The 26,324-nt window shown below is 26.5% G+C and overlaps 1 protein-coding gene across 1 annotated transcript; it reads left to right on the top strand.

The window, feature by feature from the left end:
* Nucleotides 1–12,185: 12,185 nt before the first annotated feature.
* Nucleotides 12,186–25,523, top strand: LOC113556186. Its single transcript, XM_026960989.1, has 3 exons — nucleotides 12,186–12,477; nucleotides 22,524–22,718; nucleotides 24,331–25,523. The coding sequence occupies exons 1-3, from the start codon at nucleotides 12,327–12,329 to the stop codon at nucleotides 24,624–24,626; spliced, it is 642 nt and encodes a 213-aa protein (XP_026816790.1). The 5' UTR covers nucleotides 12,186–12,326; the 3' UTR covers nucleotides 24,627–25,523.
* Nucleotides 25,524–26,324: the final 801 nt, after the last annotated feature.

Raw genomic sequence — 26,324 nt, 5'->3', positions numbered from 1 at the left:
GAATAAAATACTTCGAGCCGATTTCAACGCTTGTAAGACAATGCCACTCCAACAATTAATGGGGAGATTGAGCGTGAGCAATAAGTACGTACCTACAAATAAAATTATGTAAATTAAAATTAAAATTATTCTTATATTTTTAATTTCATTACATATATATAAGAACTATAGGCTAAGATTGAATCCATTCTAGTCTGCAATATAGAGTAGGTATAAAGAGTGGTGATGACTCTGTTGACATAAAGGTGTCTCGCAATAAGATTTGGTATTCTTGTCGATTTGTATCCTTATCCGTGGAACTATGAGTTTTGGCTTTTCCGAGAAGTTAACGACGTACGGACATACTTAAATGATTTAATTAAATAATCCGATGTCCACACTATTCGTCCTGACCTCAACATATTTGTGTTATTAATGAAACAGAAAAAACGTGTCGTGTTACATCGAACCTACAATATTTGTAATAGGATTTTTAATTTTTACATAAATAGATTTATCACAATAGGGCTCGTATAACAATATTTAAAAATAAAAAAATTGACATTTTTACGTTTTAATATGCTAATATTGTTTTAACTACACAGCTCATCGTGTTTGTGAAATTTTGAAAGTCAAAACTAATTCTTTCACCACGATAATGCATAAAATATTGTTTTTTTTTATAGCGGGTTTTCGATGAATTTCGTATACATTTTTTAGATTGTCCAAACTATAATTGTTTTAGAAGATTAAGCAAAGGCCCCTTTACCATTCTAGCATATATATATATATAAGTCTAACACCTAAAATCAAATGGTATCAATTATGACAGGTCAATACCAATTTTCAACCAGATATCCTACTAATTGTTTAGGTCAAAGAAAAAGACTAAATAAGTAAAACAGTTACTAAACGCTATTAATGTTATGTACCTACATTAAACATAACCCTGTTTTAAATAACCCTTTTTGTTTTTTTTAAATTTTTATATCTAGTTTATACTTTAATTGTTATGTAATATATGTATTATTTAATAATTATCACTTATCGTATCAATATTCGATATTTCAAATTTTAAAACATCACCAACATTTTATTTATTATCACCACATACTATATCTATAGTATACTATTTACTCTATTAAAAACCGAAATTAATCGTAAAAAACCTTTACAAAAAAGTAACGGTTCCGGTAAGGTTCCGGTTTTTAAATTAATTTAAATTAGGCTTTCGGTTAGGTTCCGGTTCCAAAACCGGTTCTTTTCGGTACAGTTACAGTCCCTAGTTTTAGATAATTGTTATGTTAAAATATGGTAAAACTTAAAAATTATAGAACCGTAAAATAAATTATCAGGAATAAAATAATAATGCAGTAATAGTGTCACCGATCATTGATTCATCTTTAATTGTGGTAGGCACCTTAAATCTTTACAGAGAAAATATACAACCGTGAAATTGTAGAATGAAATATTTTTGATAAAAATATGATATTTTAGAAATTTTTGTTCATTTTTTAGATTAACATAGAACGTGTTATAGCCGACCGTGAACTATTCATTCCGCCGACATATTATGTCCACCGACGTACCATATATTACACCAAGGGCATAACCGAAGAATCGTCTGAATCAGTACATCGCAACTTGTGACATGTAAATACCTGAACATTTTATATTATATTATAATATAATATAAATATATAAATATTTCATTATCAGTCTGAACACTTACAAATTGTTTATCTTTTATTAATAAATTAGGCAGTTGCCCGGATCGCCCATAGCTTTCGCCGGGCCTGCTGTTCACCGACGTAATTTCCATACTTCCGACAGAAAATTCCGGGACAGGACGCAAGAGTGATAATACAGACCGTACAGGAATACTTTGTCCAAAGTGTCAAACAGCCAATTTAAATTATTTTTTAAGTAATATATTGCCATTTTTTTTTTAAATTATAGTATACAAAATAATAATTGTTGTCCTATTATAGCTTCTAATCGATTTTTGAGATGTCAACGATGTGATCATATATTCAAAGTGATATCTGCCAAAAAAAATAATTTAAAAGATGTGACAGAAAAACAAATTAAATTTGAACTAACACCAATTCCAAAACAATTTAGTAGTTATTTCAAAACTTATTATTTATTACAACAATATTTTAGCATATTTATTAGTAATATTTTAGTATTTATTAGGATAATATTATCGTGTTTGACATTATTGTAATCGTTTAAAATTAAAAAAAACTTTTTTTTTGGTTGAGGTTGTGTATAAAGTTTTGATTTTATGTATTCAATTATTCCCAAAATAAACTTATTTCAAAATCTAACTTATAATTTTATTTGGCAAATATTTCTATTATGTTTAAGTTTTATTAATATTGTTTTAATAGAGATAAATTTAATGATGAGTTATTTGACTGTGTACATTTCAGATTTCAGATATATGATAATAATAATTAAAAAGAATAAATAAAGTATTTTGAAATATAGGTGTTTATAATTAGATAAATACCTACTGTTATAATAATAAATTGTTTTTGGTTCATTCATAAATTGATTAATATTTAATACATATTATACTTTAAATATTTTGTTTAATACAGTTTTTTACAAGACTTAATAAGTATGTAATTGGCCAAGAGCTAACTAAGAAAGTGTTAGCTTTGGCAGTTTACAACCATTGTAAACGTGTTATTCATAATATTACAGTATCACAAAAGAATGATTTAATTGATCAACGATTATTAGATAATTTACAGAATTCAAAAGGTAATTGAATATGAATGAAATGTATGAATATACAACTGTAACTGTGTTTTTATAAGTATTAAAATTACTTTACCTATATATATATATTTAAGTATGTATACGATTATTAGGTACAAGGTCATTTTAAGTTGTATACAGTAAAAACTCTATAAGAAGAACGAGAATGAGCAAGAAGACTTATTTTTATATATCATATGGTATCACAAATAATACATAATCAATAATCTATGTACAATGTACCTTTACTCTTATAATGAAATTTACATAACGTTTAATTCTAAATATTAAATAAATTTAAAGACAAGAAACAACATTTATTTAACAATCTTTAGTTATTTTTGACTATTGTATTAAATATTTTCAAAATCGTGTTAATTTGTTTAACTTTAGTTCTCGTATCCATTTTGGCTTCTCATTCGTCAATTGGACGGCTTCTTATACAATGTGGATTTATTTTACCATTGACTGCATCTTCAGTAACATGTACGCTTACTACATCAGGACCATCAGGTACAGGATTTCAAACATCGGGTCCAACAAAATCGATTACTGTAAACATTTTAAGTAATATGCTATGTAAATTATTATTGATTTATTTTACAAACAGTTTATTAAGTACCTACAGTAACTTAGTAAAATTGTTGTATGTTACTATGTAAGCATATATTTTAAGTCGATGACACAGTAATATTTTTACTGAGCTATTATAATTCATAAATATAATCAATAAATTAAATCACTTATTGTATTTTGTTAGTAAATGTTACAATTTGAGTGGGTAATTATTTCAGTGCCAAAATGTTTATACAAAATTAAAATTTAGAGTACAATTTTACCACAATTGCTGTAATCCTCGAGCAATTGCTTTTTTTTTCTGTGGTTTATGAGGCAATCGCTCTTAGTGCTTCATCTATGAATGTTAATTCAACTTTGTCTAAGCCAAATAGTAGCTTGAATTGAATGAAATTTATTTTTTTACGAAATCGAGTAAAATAACAATATATTACATTTTAAATATAGGTAATATTATAATATATCCAACTAATTGTCCTAGAGTCTAGGACCTAGACTGAAAAACCATATCCGTTCAGAATCGTTTTTCTTATACAGTGATACCTGTCATTGCATTCAAATCTAACACATCCATTATAGTGACCTACTCTCAATCTCTACTATACAGCAGAGCGATATCCACTTACCCACCTTTTTTTTTATGTATAAATGTTGATAAAAATTATTCGATGAATAAAAACGTTTGACAATTCTATACGAGATCCGCAAAAACTATTCTATCAGATATGTAAAAAACTATTAAAAATACATATGATAATTTTTTTTTTTTTAAGAACCGTTTTAAGTTAAAATGCTGACAAAATTAATCATCATCACAAAACTGAACAAATCCTTTTCAATTTAAAATATCTAAAATATGTTATTTTTTATAATCAAGACTTAACAATTTAAAAAAAAGATCCTCATAAGTAGATTATATATTTAAATCAACAAATTTAAATAATTTATTTTTATAGACATATTAACTTAAAATTTGGACAATACTAAATACATACTTAAACTATAAATAACGATATTCATTATTTTGTTATATTATATATTCACGGGAACATCAAATGTATACTTATGTTATTATATTATTATATATTATACTCGCAATGATACATTAGGTTAAGTTTTGTATTTTCAAATGCAATGTTTTCGGTATAGTAAATTTTAAATGTACCTTATCATCGAATAAATGATCGTATCTATAATAAATATAATTATTAATTTGTTTTTTATAATAAACCATGATATAGGAAATAAAAGTTAACATGTTACGATTATACCATCAAAGACCAATAATTATTAACAGCTGTTTCAAATAGGTATCAAACCATCATAGCATCCAAAAAAAGAGTTGAATAAATTAAAATCGGAAACACTTTAGTTTTATTTAAAACAAACACAGATCATTTTAATATAAATATCCATATAGATAATAATATAGATAATATAGGTATATTATATCCATATAGGTATTTGTAGCAAATTCACAATATAATATGTGTATACTTAGGCTTTACTCTTGACTTCTTGAGCCGTTTCCGTATTCCATGAGTCGCGACTAGTAATACTTAATTCAAAACATGTGCCAAAACGATTTCAATTGTACGTTGTTATAAACATGCGTTTTCAAGGAGACCGATTTTCGTTTCCTTGTCATTTGTCGAAATTACGATAGTAAATTAAAAAATATACAACAGCATAGATATGCCCACACTTCATACATAATGTATATAATAGTGGGCCCATTGGCCATTTTTGACCACTACCAAATGTCTTATCTTGATTTGAAAAAAACGCATCCATTTCTCGTATTATGCGTAGGCGAAGTGCAACGTGTTGTTAGGTGTTGGCCGATATAAGCGGTGAATTTCCGATGACAATATATATTTACATAAAAAATAATGGAATGTAACACACGTGAACAATAAGAATACAAATCGAACATACCCACTGCACTTCTAGAAATTAAATTAAGAATAAATAAAAAAATATAGCATAAAGAATATAATATGTATAAACTCAAAGTTGTATAACTAAACTAAAATTATTAAATTATTAAACCAATATTGCTGTATCACGACTATTCACTACCGGGTATTTTCGTGATACACAAATACACAATCCTCACGTTAATGTTATTGTGCAATTTTTGAATAAAGCAATTAAATATTTTTGTCGTTATAATTTTTTTGAGTTTAAAAATAAAATTAGAAAAAGAATCCTAGGTGCACAGAGCTTCATCATATTTCTAAAGGAGTCACGACAAATACATTTAAAATGTATGATTTATTTTATTGATTTTTGATGAGATCGTGGTACACGGGACATACGTGAATTGAATTAAAATAATGATGATACACTTTTTCTTTGATCTGTAAATTGTGGTAATAGTAATTAAGAATCCTAAATAATTAGTTTCAAATTTGCAAACAAAGAACAGTAATGCATTTATTATTTTTTAAATTAAAAATTAATCTCTAACTTATTATTTGGTTGAAGATACTTAAATATATTTTGACTTTAATAAGTCTCTTTAACCAAAATTAGAATGTTTATAATTAATATAAATAATGACTTAAAATTAGACCAAATACAATATAAAATTACAAAGACAATAATAGGCAATAGTTTAAACTTAATCTAAATATTTTTGAAATGTCATTGTATATATAAAATATAACAATATACGTATACATTTTAACTGCCCGCAAATAATATTTTTGAAAAACAATAAAAATAATTAAGATGTTAATCTAATTATGTCAAAATTTTAACTTAAAATTTTAATATTTTCATATTGTGCGTATGTATTTTTAAAATTCTTAAATAGCAATATCAAAAACGTAAATATATGACAAACAATATTTGATTATTAAGTCCAATGAACCACTTATTCTTACATTCAATTTTTTTATTTTAAAAATAATAACATTTAATTAAAATTAAAAATATTAAGTTTTATTAAGCTGTTTCGCGGTATTTAACTAAAAAACCTATGGCTACCTACATACTTACATCTATCAGACATTACAATTAAAAATTAAGTCAATTAAATAGTTTAAAGGCTAAATATCTGCTTAATACATAATTTTAACTTTAAAACTAAAATATATTTTAGTTTTTAATTTTTATTTTTTTTTGAGAACAATAAAATATATTATATGAATATACGATATACGTGTACACGATCTTAACATTCATTACAAATGTATTAATATAATTAGTACCTACACCCTTATTGTTATTTAAAGATTAAGTACAAATTTTAGTTTTGTATACAAAGGTTGTTTATTTATTGAATTCATTACTTTTATTATTTTTTATTTTTAAAATATAACGACAATTTTTAATGAAATTAGGAGAAAAATAATGTATGACCAATATTTATATATACCTAGGTATTGAATATCAAGATATATAAATACGCACAGTTTAATACATTTTTACTAAAGTATTGCTCGTGGTACAGTCTGAAAAAAAATTGTTTTAGTAATGTTATTTATTAATAATTTTATATTATAGTAAAATTTTTGAAAAAATATCTTCACCAATCTTACCCATAAGCGGTTGAATTCTTAATTTGAACGGCTGTTCAACAATCATCAACTTATTATTTATACTTACTTATTAATTGTCAGCATTGTCGTAGATATAAAATATATAGTTTTACCTGTGTAAAATATGTATGAGTGGACAACGACAACCTGAAAATTTTAAAATTTTAATTAAACATCTATAATAGGACTATCTAAATAATAGGTATTATTTAAATTATATTAATGACATAATCGAATAATATTTCAAAAACATAAGTACCTATATATATTAAGCGATGAAGGGGCTTTTTGCTTATCATTTTTAATCAACCTCCAGTGTGTAATATATTTTAATTAATGGATACGTTTTTTTAATCCGAGTATGACACCATCGATTATAATATTATATAGGTACTTGAATTATATAATGTAATTATTGTAATTACATTATGTTATACTATATCAGTAGATGTTGTTTGTTTGCTGAGTTAATATAATTACATCAAGTATTCTTTGAAACAGGATGGCAAACGATGTTTAGATATTACGCACCCAGGTATAATACGATTTACTGAGAAGTATATTGAAACATTCATTGTCATTATGTATTTAGGCCACTGAAATACTCGATATATAGCCGTTATATTAGCCGATATCCACATAAATACATTTATAATACAATATACTATTATTATATCAATTTCAAAGCGATGATGATGTAGTTCGTCACTAAGTTCAGAAGAGATGATTTTAATTTATATTAAAGTGCGATTAATGAACTCAACGTGATCTTACAGATATACGATTTATATTTACTAAGAGTAGGTATATGATGGGCATTTCATAATTGGTATTAACAGTAACTATGCAGCAATGACCTAATGAGCGTATAATAACTGCTTTTGAATTGTGAAATAAAAACGGAGGTAATTGTTTAATTAACAATTGCTTATGTGTACACAATTAAATAATTGTCAGTTTCACCTACATTATAATATAATAGCTTATTAAAATGGATAATTATGAGGATAAATATGCAATTACTATAATTGAAAGCGTGTATGTGCCTAAGTCATACATTAGGGATAAAGACTAGGTAATGTAGCCCAACGCTTTATAGTATCATATAACTATATACATTATACATATTGCATTTGACTATCATTTCAACTTTAAACGTTTTCAGCAATATTATGTACGATGATGCGCGATGTAAGAAGAGGGAGCGTATGCGAGTGATGGATACAGGAGAATAGAGTGAAAGAGAGATAGTGGAGGAAACAGATAAAAAAATATTGTTTGTTTTATATATACTGTACAATTTATCTGAACAAATATTTGATTTTGGTGTGGTAGCACAAAAATTGTGTCCCATTTTTCAAAACTTATAATTTTTAATAAGGTCGTAGATCGCAAATAAATAAGTATAGCAGGGGTGGCCAAATTGTGGCTCGCGAACCGCACGCGCTCTCTTCATCGACGTATGCGGCTCACGGTTTTATTTACAAAAACCAAAATAATAATAATAATAATTTTATAATTTAATATTTCGTAATTTGATATGTTTATCGGATGTTAGCTATCTTTATTATTTTTTGTGATATAAAGTACAGATTAGATAATTTGGCTCTTGATATAATTGCATTAATATATGTGGCTCGCGTGCATAGTTATGTTGGCCACCCCTGAAGTATAGTATATATATATATTATATTGTATGTAACTAATGGTAAGTGTATTTATAATTGTTGATACGATTTAACCTAACCTTGGGTCTATATCATAAATAAACTATAATTATTAATTTATTTTAGTATTTAGTATACAAATATTAAATTATAATTTATTTAAATTAAGAACATTAAATTATTAGTTAATCTTTCCACGAAATATCGTGAATTAAGCAAAACAAAAAATAAAAGATTATACACTATTCATTTTAAATAAGGAAGTTATTATTTTGAATATAATATAATATAAATATTTTTTTACTAAATTTTAGAAAAAATCAATAAGAATGTACAGCCTATATTTCTTTAATATGATTAGTATATATGAGATAGTTACGGAATACATAAAAAATAGCACACGAACATAATATTATGACTTATGAGAGAAGTCAACTATAATTGGTTATACCTTAGGATATATATTATGTTGTATACAAGTACTTGTCACAAACTTAGATTGTTTATAATATTTTATGATCTAACGACTAACTTATAATAATTAATGTATATTTTTAATTTATGTTGTAACAAATCATATCAATTAATTTTTAATAAAATACACAGGTATTATAAAATTGTAATATTTAATAATAATAGGTATCAATTTTTTAACAGATCGATTAGGTAGAAATGACTGTTTGAAAAAATAATCATTTTATAGCTACTATTATTTCCAAAATACAAAAATATACACAAATCACTAAAATATAAAAATGCAATGTATTAATCGATAAACAAATAATTTGATAATTTAAATAATATTTCAGTATATTGAACATTAAAATATAGGTAAATGTATACTGAAAATTAAAAAAAATAAAGCTCCATCTGTATAACTGGTGGTTACATAGAAAACTAATATTTAAACGTAAAGCCATAATAACTTTTATAGGTACTAATATTACTATAGTCGTTACTTAGTCAGTAATCATTATAATAGTTTCCATAAAACCCTGCATATGATAAAATTATTAACATTTTCAATAAACAGGTAATAATAATTATCGAGTTTTGCAATAATAACATCATAATATTCGGTGGGTGTGTATATTATATATGTAGTTGTTACCAGTTGTAAAGGACAGGTCCCCTTCTTATTTTCATGTGACAAGAGACATACAGTTTTTGGCGAAAAACCTTGTCGGAATAGCATTCACGATTGATAATCTAATTTCAACCCGCATTTTTTTCCTTTTAGTAGTTATTTCCCAAGGCCATTTTCGCTATAGGAAATGGCAATAATAATAATAACAACAATAATGGTAATAGGTGTAATAACAGTAATGTTAATACACCACGCACCGATAAAGCGACGCTACTTAAAACTACGAATATAATTTTATAATATGTGTAATGTGTGTGACCTTTCGAACGCCACCGGTTTTTCACCGACTATATAACTACCTATATTATAGGTATACGAAAACTATTCGTCTGTTTGCGCTTACTTATCTTTATTGTAATTTATTATTGACGATCGTGGTGTTATATCCAAACACACACAACGCGATGAGAATCCGAGAGGTCCTTATCAAAAGTACACAACTTTTTTAACAATAAGTATAATTACTAGTAAACCGTTATTATTAACATAATATATACATAGTATATTATTTATTATACCTACGAGGTGATGAGACGCAACGGCGACAATAATAAATAAGAATATATTCTGCAGTTCGTGTAACTGCCTGCGGTACATTATTGTGATTAACCATACATAAGACATGGCACGTCGAATGCGTGTGTATTTGAAAACAAGTGCGATGGGAAGTGCATAGGTATAACCTAATCTATTGTTGTGTTATTACATAATTTATGATACTCCGCCGACAACCACCGAATAAATTGTGTAAGACTAACAACGAATAGCGAACAAATTATATATTAGGTACATCCGGCGGCGGCGGTATTCCGACGGTGTTTGGTTGTACAATTATATATATATATATATATATATGTATGTATGTACTATGCATGTTGTCAACAAAATAACAATCATGTTATGTACGCTACCTGCGTCTAGGTCGAGTATATTATAGGGAAAACACGACAAGGAAAAATACGCCAAGTAAAAGACTACACTGAATGTATTTTTACTTACACAGGTAATTAACTCAAATGTTTGAAAATTACAAATACATTTTCCAAGTCCAAAAGAGCCAATCGACACGTTGACTGCTATATGACCGCAAGCCGTCATCTTATAAACAAATATAAAATGTCATTTTTATGACCGCCTACTACCAAAATTATACATATAATTTATTTAGTTCTAATATAAATTGCAAACTTTGCGCTTGGTTTACAATAACATATTAACAGGCGTGTACTGCAGTTTAAGTATCGCCATCATAGCATATTAGAGGGAAAAAATAAACTACTAATAATGATGAGATTAATAAAACGCCATATTATCAAAGGCGACCATAATACATTAAGCATAAATAATATGATAGTATTTTAAACGATAATGATTTATGCATAAAGATCACTTATATTTTATTTTTAAAATAAAATAGAAGTCCTGGAAAATCACCCATATCCTTGAATTTCTGCGTTTAATTCTGACTCATTATATGGGAATTCTGCAAGGAACATAAAATAATATGTTGTCTTTCCCTGAATATATCTTTAAAATTAAATATATTTATAATAAATTTCAAATTTAAACATAAAGCATAACCACTGTGGGTTAGTTTTTTCCTAGTGTAACTCGTGCCATTGCGTTTCAGCGCACGTTGTTATTGTAAAATAAACTTTTACAGATCTCATACATTTATCAACAAAAAACAATAATAAACAATAATGTTTAAGCATCAAAAATATAATGTACGAAAATCATTTTAATTCACACATTGCTTTTTTTGTTTTATTTATACCCTCGTCGTTTTTTTTTTACGTGTATCATATTTTACCGATTACTGTCTGGGTCACACACGCGTTTAATTCGATTCTATCGAAAACGAAACGTGTCGATCATTATATCATATTTGTATTGTTATTATTATTATGGTTTTCACCTTCGAACGCGTCGCCGCGTACAGGAACCTCGGGACCGCGCGGCGCGCTCGGCGTTGTGCTCGTAAGTGCGATAAACGTAAAATCAAATCAAATCAAACCAAACAAAATTATGTGTAGTTAAGTAAAACAAACACGCACATTAATCCACAAGCGGCCGCGACGCGGTAGGAGGAGAAGTAGTAAGGTAATCGAGTAGGTGGCGGTGGAGGTGTGCGTAGATGATTATTATTATGCCGTCGTCGTCGTCGTCGTCGTCGTCGTATCGTTTATCGGAACAACGACCAACGCGGTGTATAATAAAATAATATAACATAATACCTATACATTACAACCGCGTGAGAAGTATAACAATATGATAATTTATTATTTCTTATTACAATATTTGTTATTATTGTTATTTTGATCGTGTTGCGATCATCGCAGCCACTGCTCTTACCTGACCGGCCAAAGGCCGAACGATAAGATTTCAGTGAAATGTATTCGATTCCCTACTCCCGACACGCTGCACGTCGTCTTCGTCCGCGCAACACATACGCACGCACGCACTCGCACGCACGCAACCGTTCGACGGCTATAAGAGCGATAGCCACTCGCCGTCTGCAACTGTCACAGTCAGTCACGTGAAACCTTTCGCCGCTCGTCTCACTCGTCGTGTTCCTCCACTCGTCACGATCGTCGCCGGAAAGGCCGTTTCGCCCTGCACAGCAAAGACAAAACCATGCACGTCACTATGGCTGACGTCCGAGGACTAATGACGATCGTCGTCGTACTGGTGATCGGCGCCGTCCAAGCCACCAATCATCCGCGTACCGTCGGTCAAGGAAAGCAATCGGGCGCCAACGCGATAAAAGTAGTCTCGAACGATAAAGGTACGGTACACACTGTACTAACTGTTGATTTTCTATACGAAAATCGTAACCGTCTTTATTTTTCTGTCGAGCGAGTTTATATGGCGTACTTTCGAGAACACTATTATGGAATATCGATGATATGTTAAACTTAGAAAAAAATGCCTAACACCGTGACGGCGAATCGCGACGTCGCGATGTTTTTTTTACAATTCCGCCAAGGAAAATCGATATCCCGGTTACGCGGTTTGATAGAACCTATACTTGGCGAAAACCTTGTCGAAGTAACGTTTGTAATGGATAATCTAATTTAAACCAGCATTTTTCCTTTTCATAGCTAAGTTCCGAGGTCGTTTTCGCAGTGAGTAATTACAAAACTAATTGTAATAGGTAATAATAAAAGCAATAGTAAAACACTGTAATAACAAATAGTCAACCGATAACTTCATATAAATAGGTATCTACTGTATCTAAAAATAACGAGTTTTTTATGAATTTTAGTACTTTAACGGGTTATAAGATCAGAAGTGTATATGCAATTACAATCTATACAAATATCTTTCACGATTTTAAGTGTTGTATATTAACAACAAAATTAATTATGACAATTGTCTATTAAACTTTGCGATTTTGTCAAAGTTTTATAAAAAATCAAAATGTTCAAAATATTTTACAGGTCTGGACTATTGATTAATTATGAAATGAATTAAGATATTTTGACGCAAATTGACTTTTACTGGTTATATTGTTATTTTTGAGATAAAAAACACTTATTATAAAAATAAAAACGATTATATTTTAGAGAATATTACCTACTTCTCCGTTTTTTTAATTTAATATATATATTTAATTATTGTTTAATAATTTAACGTAAGTACCTAATTCATTTTTTAATAGCTATAAGCTTTTAATGCATTATTTTTAAAAACGGTTTTGTCGTCATCCTCAAAATATGGTTAACTTTGAATTTCCTCGTTTATATTCAATTTTGAAATAAATGTAGGTTTTAAAATTGTTTTTTTTTTAAAACTTTATATATCAGAAATAATTATTTGATCTAAAGTATTGAGAGTTGTTTCTTGTGGGGAATTGGATATAGTTTTAATTTGGGTGTAAAAAGTAAAAATGCCGATTACTATTTTGAAAAATTATGAAAATATTTACTCAAAAATAGTTTTTGACAAAATCAATTTTGTTTGAATGTTGTATTCATAACAATAAACTTGAATTTTTCACCACATATTTGTAGGTATTAGAATTTTCTATACATGATATTATAATGTTCAACATGTCTTAGCTTTTTCCCATTTTTTTTATTAAGTACGTTACGCTTTGTTTTTAAAAATATTGATAATAATTTGTATGCTCGGTCAAAGCTAGAATTAAATTAATACAAGATTTCATTTTTTCAAAATTATATCTACTTATAGTAAATATAATATATCGAAAATAAAATATATAGGCATCATTTTATTTATATCACAATTGATGCTTTTATTATATCTATACTTACCTATAATCGAAAATTAGTCACTAAAAAAGTTAAAACTATAGAAATATTCTATACACTTTGCAAATAGCTCGAGAAGCTCACAAAGTAAACCTGCATACGATACATTTTACAAAATATGACGTAGTTCGTTTTCCGGTTTACCAAGCTTCTGGTATAATCGTAATATTTATAATTGCTATTTACTATTATAGTATTATTTATATATTTAGTCAATAAACACACACTTAGGATAATATATTACAATTTAATTTATATGGAAATGGAACCCGTTCTAATCGTTGTACAACGTATACCGTATACCCAAACTGATACACTAATAGTTAATTAGTTATGAATTATGACCATGAAAATTAAATAATAACCCATTTGCTTAATAGTTTGTTTTTCTTGAATTATTATAATTAATAATATTTAGTTATGAATATGATAAAATAATAAAATTTTATCTTCGAAAACCAATTTATTAATTCATATGTAGTACCTAACGTTTAAACGTTTAATTTTAATTTTTTTTTTTTTATATAAGCTAAGTTATTGCTTTGTCGGTGCTGTACCAAGAATATCAAAAAATGTATATTTAATGGATTTAACATAATAATAATTTATAAATACAAATAAGAGTATAGATTAAAAGTGTAACAAACTTACATGTAGTGGTGTGTACGTGTATTAATAGTAAGAGATGATGAGTATTAGTTTTTAAATTTTTAATGAAGCAATGAATGTATTGATTTTACAATAATATTTGTAAAATATAATGTTATTTGCTGTTTTTTTTTGTGTGTGTGTATATCTGCAGTGTGTACTTATTAAGTAGTCTAAAATATGTTTCGATTTTCAATATTGGGAGTGGTTCTGATAGAAAATTGAATCTAGTTTTTTTTAGCTATTGTCTTAAACAATTATTCTCAATTACTACAATTCAATTGAAAACAGTGAATTTGACGAATCAGATAATATATTTTTGTTATTTAGTTACTGGGATTGGGTACTTAAAAACCTGGGAGTTTTATTATTTTGTTTTAGTTTAAAAAAATATTAATTATAGAAACTTAAAATATTCTTAAATTATCTTTTTCTATATACGATACAATATTTTTATTATAATATTTTATTTTAAACTATTCATACTGGTCTATGTGATACTTCAGTATTGACTTATAACTTAACAGTTAAGACAGTTAAATAGTAACTTCTATTTAGTGTATGGAGTTTGTTTTGACAAACAGTATCAATTTCCTAACTATTTCTAATAGAAAAAAAATAACTTATAACAAAATATTAGATAAAATATCCTTAGCAAGTTGGACGTCTTATTCAATTCACACTTTTCCTTGAAATTTCGTTTGATAAAAACTTTAAAAACCATCTGCATTGGCTTAAGAGTTAAATATAATACACACTGTGGTTACTATTATGGGCTATAAGCATTAAATTTGACTCTTACATAGCTTATTATTTTATTGTGTGAGAGTTGTGTATAACTCTTATTCATACACACCACTAGAAAAAAGAGAAAAAACTGAATATTAAGGTATAAAAAGCGGGAGCATTTTTTATTATTTTATATACATCGTGATGTAGATATGTAGTTAATATTGTGAAAATGTACTTATTGGCTATCAGTATCGAATTTAACTCCCACCTAAAATCCTATATCTATTTTAAGCAAAATATATTAAGAATATCGGAAATATCAATTACGATAAGCATTAAAATCAATTTGTATTTAGGTAACCCAAAGTATGAACCCAAATCTGAAAAATACCGAGGCAAATAACTTGTTACAAATAAAACAATGATAGTTTCCGCTCAGAATCATTTTTTTCGTATTCAATGATTTATCAATGGAATTCAATTTAACATTATCCATTACTGTTACTCAATGACATAATATAGGAGACTGAGCTCCGTGGATTTTACTTTGATTTTCATCATGATTCTATTGAATACGGAAAGTCTTATCTTACTCTATAAAAATGTTTTTATCGGTGTAAAAAACTAATTAAATTCAAAAATTGTCAAAGTACTATATTAAGCTCAAAAAGCGTCATAACACTTTGAAAATGTTAACAAGTTAAATTTACACCTAAAAATAGTATACCGATTTTCGCTAAAACTGATTTTGCGAAAAAATCCAAGTTTTTGTTCATTTTGATTATCTATTTTGAAAAAGACTGAGAATTTTTAATGTTTACCTCTTAAGTACCAATTAGATTAAATTTTCTATCAGTGACCATTCTCAAAAATGAAGATCGAAGCAATTTTTCTACTATTTATTATGTATATGCAGAAAAATCTAAATAAAACACACCGTTGTAAAATAAATACAACGCTTCACTCAGAATCTAACATATTATTATTATACTGTACATTTAATGGCTGAGCTACTTTCGCGACAAATATAAAATAAATTTTACATTTGCAATTTATTTACCTTTTAATATCTATCTGTTTGTAAAATTAATATACATATATTAATAATGTAAATATCTAAATTATGACACACTTGGGTTTTTTTTTTTTAATAACGCGTGATGGATATTTGAATTTCAGCAATAAATAAAATATTAAACCATCGTATGTAACATTATAAACAAGTAAAAGTAGGTAAAAATGTACAATACATAAATCTTTATTTTCCATGAAACTATCGATCATTTATGTAGTTCTTAAAATGAGTTTGATAAAAACCATATACACTAATGGACGATATCTAGTAAAAAAAAAAATGAAACAATTGAATAATATCGAACGTTAATTATTATATTATTTAGTAGTCACCATGACCAATACTTCATAGGTATATTAGTTTGAATCACAACTAGTGTAATAATATCACGGAGGTATTATAAATAATATAACGTCATTACTCATTACATTTCGATGGTTCATCGATATCATATTGCCACTTACTTAATATTTCTATTGTTGTTATTGTAGTACATGGTTATGAGTAATGTTATTCGTAAAAATATTATTAAGTTAATATCGTATAAATACGTAATAAGTAATAACGTGAAATGCATTTTGCACGACGTAAATATAATATATAAACGTGTTTTATTACTGTTAGTATTGTGAATTGTTAGAAGTTTCATCATCGACTTTGGTCGGTGATATTATGCATATTTTATAGTAATAGAACATCTTTGACCAGAAAGGATCGTGCATGTCCTTTTGTCGTAATCGTAAAGTTTAGGCACGTAATGCATAATATTATAATAATATAGGCGCCATACAAGTCAATATAATTAGTTTACTTACTAAACTGTTAGAAAACGAATAGTTCAAACTAAAAAAATAGTCCCTCTGCATTCATTTTATGTACAGCATACCAAATTCATCATTATGATGCAGGTGTAGTATATTTTTCTTAGTTTCAATATATTCATAATTTTAATGTTTTTTTTTTTTTTTTTTGAGTGATACGATATTAGCTTAACGGAATATTGATATGATTGATTAAATATAATATAATAAAACTAAATAAAAATAAAAATGTAAAATACTAGTATTCTTCAATATTTAATTTTTAGAGAGTCTTAAAGTCGTCATTAATTTACTAAATAAATTTAAATATGTTTAAAACAAATTAACAAAAAATAATAATAACAATCAAAAATAATCCTAAAACACAATTACAGAAACCAACTGTAACAATAATATGACTTAAAATAAAGCCATTGATTATTATTTAATAAATAATAAATTAATCTACATAAATTACTAGTGAGGTGAGTTTTCGTTATAACTGTTCAGTCTTGTGGTGCAAGACTGTGTGCAGTGGAAAGCATTATATATTTATAGTAAAGAATATAAAATATTTAGCACAATTAAACAATTAGACCACACTCAATTGTTATAGTAATGATAATATTATTATTATACATTCTGTGTATTTATAATATTTATTGTATTTTACCTCTAATGCCTTCTTAAAATTTTAAGTATATTTACGATTATATCAAGTATGACAAAATGTTGACTCGATAATATTTGATATTTTGGTAATAATATTAATGATTATGATTGATGGTTCTATTCGGGATTTTAATTTGCATTTTATAAAACCACCATATAACGTTTGATAATTGATTAAAATTCAATATTTTTTTTCTAAATTAAATTATAATCTTACAATAAAACGTATAAATAAAAATATTTAACTACTTAATTACTGTATATAGGTGTGATAGAGGTAGTAATTGATTAGTGGTTACTAACTGTATATTGGAACATATTAACACTTGTGAAATTAAAAATTGCTTTAAAAAAAATAACTTATTGTATAATTTAATTTTAACTGTTTAGTTTATTAATACCCAGTCTTTGTATAGTATCCGATAGCTAATAACACTGCATAATTTATATTATCATTACCTTTTTTTTTATTGATATCAGTGAATTCTAGAAGAATGTTAGGTATTAATAATAAGCAATACATTATACACTTGTATGGCTGTAAATTTCAGTATTGTGTAATACAGAGTTACTATCTGCCCGCTTTCCCGCATAGAATTTACTTCTGTTATAGCACGTAAAAGATTTTGAATTTAGACAAAATAGTGTAGAGAGTATAAAGCTTTTAACTGATCGATAATATTCTAAATTAGTATTTATGGTGATAAATGATAACACTAATATAATGACTATATTGTAATATAAATTCATTTTTTGAGACTTCGATAACGAAAATAATTTATAATAATATAGAGATGTGGAGTTGTCCCTAAGCTCGGTCAATTCATTGACTAAAATAAGACTAAGGGGTCGTATTTAGGTACTATAGTAAGTAGTACTAGTTTATGATAACATTAATTACAATGTTAATATTATGTTATAATAATATGTTTTTTTATATCTTCTATACAATATTAATTATATATAAGCATTTAATATAAATTGTACAGGTAATAAGTGCTTAACTAAATAATTATTTCGTAATATATTTAATGTTATGTATATAACCATAATATTATTCCTATTATTCATCATTATTCATTAATACACGACGTTTAATACTTCGGAAACATCTCATTAGATATTTGATTTAGAAAATGCTCAAAAATATTATTTACTAAATAATTTTAATTTTGATTTGAAAAATAGAAATTTGTATCGCCACAGAACACCCCTTAAGTGGTACAAATATTCTCAAGATTTTGAAAACGTGGTGAAATATATTTCAAAACTCCAAAAATCAGATTTCTTTTGTCTATAACTGCATTATTAAAGAAAGGAGGTTGAGCACTGAGCATGCTTATTAAATCACCTTGTACCTTTATTATATAATTTTATACAAACGTCAGAGGCCTGCATGCATTTCACTATTTTTCCATATATCTTATAAACCGATTTGTATTAGGTACATTATAAGGCACCTTGAGTGTTTGACCAAATGACAGTGTCTTTATAATAATCGATCTAAAAAACATTATTATTATTATTATTATTTGGTGTGTATTACTATTTACTGTAAATATTTGTATTCATCGAAAATAGTTTATAGGTATATTTACCTAAACATTCAGACCAAAACTACGAGCTATGCTTCATGCTTGTAACCATTTAATTAATTCTTGTCTCGCTTTGAATATAATAATTTGTATTACCTATGTATTATATAGTAAATTATATTTTTAATGAATTGTTTCCTTCAAATTTTACGTTATGCTTTAAAAATTACCATTTTTTATACGTAAGAAGTGAAAATTAAAATATTTTCTACAAAATCCGAAGATTATTATTAAAATTGCCTGTAATTGTCTTAAATCTTATATATCCTACATTACGCTGTTAATATAATATATTATTGAATATTATCTTATATGACCGCTAAGGTGCGAGTCCATCATAGTCTTCATGTTTACTGTAGTAATTAAATATAAGAAATACGTAATTAAACGATTTTTATTTTATTTTTAAGCACGTAAACTCGATTATCTACTTAATACTTAATATTCCATTATTTACATTAAAAATTAATTTTTATCTATTTTATATCACGTGCTACTATGTTGCTAATTTGTAACTATTTGTTTAAAAACATGATTCTGATTCGAATTGATTGTCATTTTCAAGTGCTATATTATGAATATTATATTCAAACTTATCTGTAAAGCATACCTAATGAACATTTTTAAATCGTAAAATACGTAAAATAGTTAATACACATTTTTTTTAATTATTCAATTTTCTTCCTTACATAAATATATTTTTTTGATACTTTCATATTATTGTATTATAATAATATGTTATAATTATAAACAATTATGGCTGTACTTTATATATTATTAAAATTTGTTTTACGTGTAATTATTAATTACTATGTATTAGCTATGATAATTTGATTTGCTTTTATCCTAGTTATATATATTTTAATATTTATAAATATAGCAGAAAAAATACCTTCATCGTATTAATGTTATTGAATAGTTTTCTTGGATGTATTATACATTTTAATACTTTGATATTATATCTGGAATCGTTAAAAGTATAATGGTTAAATTCCCAAGTGTTTAATCAGTAGATATATGTTCATATGGAAACATATTCAGTATAACAAAAAATATATTTTAAGGTCATTTGAACACGTGTTATGTTGTTGTCGCACTATAATAAAATGTTTCGATTTTTATTTAATCTGTTTTATATTGTGTACAATAATTTATAATTTTATTATTTTCAAGCTTATATTATATTTCCAAGATTTTTTACCAAACCTTAACATTTTTTTATATACCTAATAAAAAAAAAAATTAAACAATCTAAAAAGTAAAAAAAGCTTAAAATAATGTAGTCCAAATATTTTTAAAATATCATTAAGATAGAAAATGATAATTTAATTTAAATTATAAAATAAAAAAAAATAAAATCGTTTAATGAAAAATCATTACAATATGCATAAATACCCAATATCCAATATAAATTTCAGACGCTTATAAAAAATATTTATCTAATTAATTCAACTTTTTTTTTATTATTTTTGTAACAAAACGTATATGGTACCATATACATATTAAGTATTTAAACCTTAAATTTTAATATTAAAAATAATATAAATTTTCGACTACAAAATAATTTTCAAATTTCATGATTTTATGAAAATTAAATGATGTTTATAATAATTATCATTAAATAATACATTTTTAATACTCAAGTATTTAATTATTAATTATTATTTATGTATTTCAAACAGTTTTAATCTAACAGTTAGATTACAGTGTTCCTTAGATGATTCATTAATCGCGACTGTAAAAGCTTCTAGCAGAGTATTAATATTTAATGAATTATATCCTAATTTGTACCTTCCATCTGAGCCAATCATTACTTGGTGGGGTACCTGGTTAGTAGCAGTCGAATACTATTCTGAACATTTTTAAAATATTAAAGAAGTTATTTAAAATCTTGATTCAGATACTGCAATCGCTATTACACAAGTTACTAAACTTATGTAAAATAACGACCTGAAAAATCATTTTGCATAAATTTTCACAAATATTTTTGTTTATTGGTTAAAGTAATCAAAAAAATAGAAACATCAAATTTAATAATAATTGAAAATCTTATAATAGTGAAAAATGCAGAAAAAAATTAAATGAAATTCAAGGAGAACCCGGATTTCTAATAAAAAATAAATTAAGCTACGTACTCGGTAAAAACGTTAGTTTACAAAAAATTCAAAATTATTTAAGATACTCGTATTCTTCAAAATACAAACAAAAATACGTCAAATTATATTGAATTAACACCATCTGACATAATATTATGTAGTATGAAATATGCACCATTAACCTTGATCTACGTTGAACACTGTTTCAGCAACTACAAATCGATTTTAAGACCTAACCGCCGTACATTCAAATTTACGTTGTATCCAATTGTTTCGAAGAAGACAACAATGAGGATGATTTAATTACATTAAATTAATGTAAAATACCGATTTTTTATAAATTTATAATTTTTTTTTTCAAAAATTTCGCGTTTTTTTTATACATATTTTGCTAAAAATAAGAACAAATATTTACATATTTTGACCTTTTTTTTACGTAAAAACCCGTGCCTTACTTATAAAGTTATAACCATTTTTTTTAATTTGAATTCTAGTATTAACAACCAAAAAGAAAAAATTCAAAAATTCTAGATTTTAAAATAACTTAGATATTTTAACAACGTGTTGAAAAAAAAACGGAACATTTCAAATGTCTATTATAAAAGGCACATAAAGATATATAATATTTTAAAATACTACGTTAATGTATTGAAAATTTCAAATTTGTGTGATTTTTATTCGTCTTTGAATTAAAAATAAAAAGAAAACCAATTTTATTGTTTCTCCAAATTGTTCAGAAAAGTATTGTACATTTTATATGACCCCCTCTCCCCTAGTATAAAGTATATACCTAAGACGAGTAGATTTTTGGTGATCATGACATTCAGTAAACGAGGTTCAATAATTCAAACCTAACTTCCTAATAGGAGTTACATTGCAGATAATAAACACAATTACGTAATTATCTAATTTCGATTTTTCCGTATTTTTTTTTCAAAGGACCCAGATGCCACCACCCATTGATAAACAATTGCGATACTTCAGTGTACCCAATTTTGGACTGGGAATTATCTGGGTGGTTCTACCACGCGATGTTCAAATCTTGCCGACCAATGTACTCACCAAAGGGCGTACACATTTGCACTGAAAACCAAGATCTGCCAAAAACCAGAGAAATGTGCGAAGACTTATGCGGTAAGTTATACATAGACGATGTATGTGAGTAAGCGTGTGTATGTGTGTTTATATCTCTACTAGAGATATTCTTTGATAAAAAATTACCGGTCTACCGTTAATTTAATTTAACTATTAAAAATTATAATTAAGAGGATGTAGTATCCGAAAAATAAGTTATGATCATTTTAAAATGTACAGTTTCGAAAAGATCATAACTTACTTAAAAATAATAATATTAATAAAAAGCTACGTGGGGCCCTGGATAATTATCTTACCTTTAAAGTTTATAATAGGTCAGTTCACTCTAATATCAAAACTAACAGCACAATATTGAAAATGGTGAACGAAAATTTGCTATGTCGCTCGTGTATAAGACGGAGACAACACATAGTACCGCGACGTCCTCTTAACAAATATAAAAAAAAAACATATTGTTTAATTTAGGATTACGTAAATATATTAATATGAAATCACGATAGAGGCCAAAATTGCGAAATATTCAATAAAATGTGTTTCATAGGATTATTTTTGTAAACTTTGATTGCCACATTAACTCAAGAAAATTTCGAGAAGTACCATGTTTGTTTCCCATTTTTTAAAATACGTTTTAGGTATGAGCTCAGAAGATGGAGTTAACCACACAGTTGTACTAAAAAAAATTAACTCGATCATGATACCTACCTGTTGAATCGTTTTGCTTGTTTTGAATATTGTCATACGATGTTCAGCAATCAAAACATATTATTGACTCCGACTTATACATCTTTTTAATCGATGATGGTAATGATTTTTGGACCAATCAGGCATATACACAATAAAACACTCATTGGTTTCTCGACAAATGCCCATTATAAGACTATATAACCAGTGTTGAGATTCTTTATTTATTCTTATTATTTCTTTCTAAAATATATAACCTTTGATTTCTTTGGCAGAGTTACGTTTATTTTTTAATAGTGACTATAATGATGGTCACCCACATAATTGACGCATTTAGATGATAAATGGCAATGTTTTTGGTGTGTTGCTATCATCGACAATTCGTGCATTAAGAGATGTCCTCGAAAAGTTTCCTATTGACACTATATACGATGATAAAATCTGTTCAAAAAGTTTATTTTTGTAGAAAAGTTAGATAATAAGAGTAAAATAAATAACTAAATACAAGGCCAATAATGTTTAAATACTACATATGAGAAACTAGGCGTAGAAATACACAATGGAATCAGTTCACTAATATGTCGATCAACCCCCACTACTAATTAGGTTTCAGTTAAATAAATACAAATTAAAAAGATAGAAAAAAACAATTGTAGTGGAGTATGATATAGTTATATATAGTACTGGTACTATTAAATTCCTTTACAGATATACTGTATATTATCCATTATTAAACATAATAACTAATTCAGAAGTTTCTTTCATAAGAATCATAATGAACTGCCACGGGGGTATAAATTTTAACTTAAAAAATTTCAGGGCGAGACCCTATATACACGAGTGCGTAAGTATTGCTGTATTGCAATTGCTCCTTAAACACCTAACTACGGATCTACAGAAATGATCTACAAAATATTATACACAAACAATATTGATGCTGTATGGGATTTGATTTTTTTTTTATACACAGGTGAATCGTGTCTCATGAGCAATGGTTCGACAGGTATTTGCACCTTCCATCAAATATGCAAGATCGTTAATGACAAGGCCACCGCCCACCCGAGACCGTGTGGGAGTTACAACGTAAATTGCTGTCCCAAGGTAACCGATGACAACTTGGTGCCATTCGTAGATCCTTCGCAAAACAGCAACGGGAATGGCGAACTCGATAACCGTATCTCCACTGACCAATCGTCCTCACGAAATGGTACACTTTACATATATCGTCTTCCGAATAATCGACTTGCGGAAGCCAAACACAACTAGTAATACGAGTACTCGCACCAATAACATTGTTATTTTGTGTAAAAGTAGTCACTGAAGTTTTTTTCTCCGTTTTTTATTATTATTATTATTATTATTATTATTATTATTACTATGATTATTATATTATTATGCGTAACGTCGCCTAAAAGGTTTTCAATCGTCTATTAATATGTCAACACCTTACTGACCGACCGGTAGCAGTCGTTATTATGGCTGCGTATCGCGACACAAACGGACCCCAAACAAAGACGAACCGAATAATTTAACATTTTACACGTCGATTAACGGACTCTCTCTAAAAAAACATGTCAGTGGATCAATAATTTTTTTTATTGATGCAGAAATACTGCACACACATCATCATCCTCATTACGCACACGTCACTGACACGTGAAATCTCGTCGAATTCGATGCATGACCTTATTATTTTATCCATAGATTAGATAAGGTAAATAAACTAAAGTTTCGGTGACGATCAGTTATCACTCGCAGGGGTAATAAATATTATGAAACTTTAAATTTTACCAACGTAATTATATAGTGGGCCCTTTTTAAACAAACAATATATTTAACATATTATATACAATTATACTTCAAAAACATAGTAATTAATTTAACATAAATACACGACATTTTGCTTGTCTGTCTAAAATTATTTTCTTATTATTGTTATCCTTCATTGTGTGAAAATAAATTATTTAAAGGCCAAGACATGTGAGCGCTTCGTTGTACAATACTAAGCGTTGATGAAGCCCATATTGGTGACGTTACAGTGTTTATTTATTACGTTTATGCAGATTGTTTTTCTTAAATGTTCATGTATATTTATACCATATGTTTTTTTTTATGACAAAAAAAATTCCCGTCATAATTATCAAAATATTAAACCTTTTAAATATACATATCATCATTAATTATTTATACCACCATCTATTCAATATATTCTTTAAATGTATTTTTTTTTTAATTTTATTATAATAAATCAAATAAATACAGATTTATAATTAAAACAATTGGTATTTTATAAACTCTTAATCTTAATAATTTGTGAAATGGTCAATTTTATACCTAATCCAACTTTACCGAAGATTTTAAGTTTCAACGATCAGGTATATCTATATTTATTTATAAGTATAATTAAATTATGTAACATAATAATTACTTACAATGAGAAATGTTATAGCTTATATTCTTATGTAAACATATCAATCACGCTAAAACGGTGTAACCAGCCTATAAGTTTCAAGACATCATTTTTAAATCGTTTACGTCTGAAAAATTGTGTAGTATATACATTTTAGTTACAGATTAATTTATGGAATTTGTTAGTTAAAGCTACTTACTTACAAATTGTCATTGACTTGGTAGTATAGCAGTAAACGTGGAAAACATCAAATTGTTAAAATATATTAGAATACAAGTACCTACATTTGGTAAAGAAATGTGTATCCATAAAAACATAATTATTCTAAGAAATTCATGGAGAGTTATTAATAACCTATTTTAAAATAAATAAAAATTATATAAAATTTAATTATCAACAACTATTACAATATGTTTTGTTTGCTTATTGAATAAAATTACATAGCAGTACGCTTAATAATGTAAAAAATAATTTTTTTTTAATGAAAACAAATAATTGGGTTATTATACTATTATATAAAGATTTTAATTTAAAATTCATAAACGTATTTTAAA

The sequence above is a fragment of the Rhopalosiphum maidis genome, chromosome 3, assembly GCF_003676215.2.
Source record: "Rhopalosiphum maidis isolate BTI-1 chromosome 3, ASM367621v3, whole genome shotgun sequence".
NCBI lineage: Eukaryota > Metazoa > Arthropoda > Insecta > Hemiptera > Aphididae > Rhopalosiphum > Rhopalosiphum maidis.
This window is presented reverse-complemented; position numbering and strand designations above follow the sequence as displayed.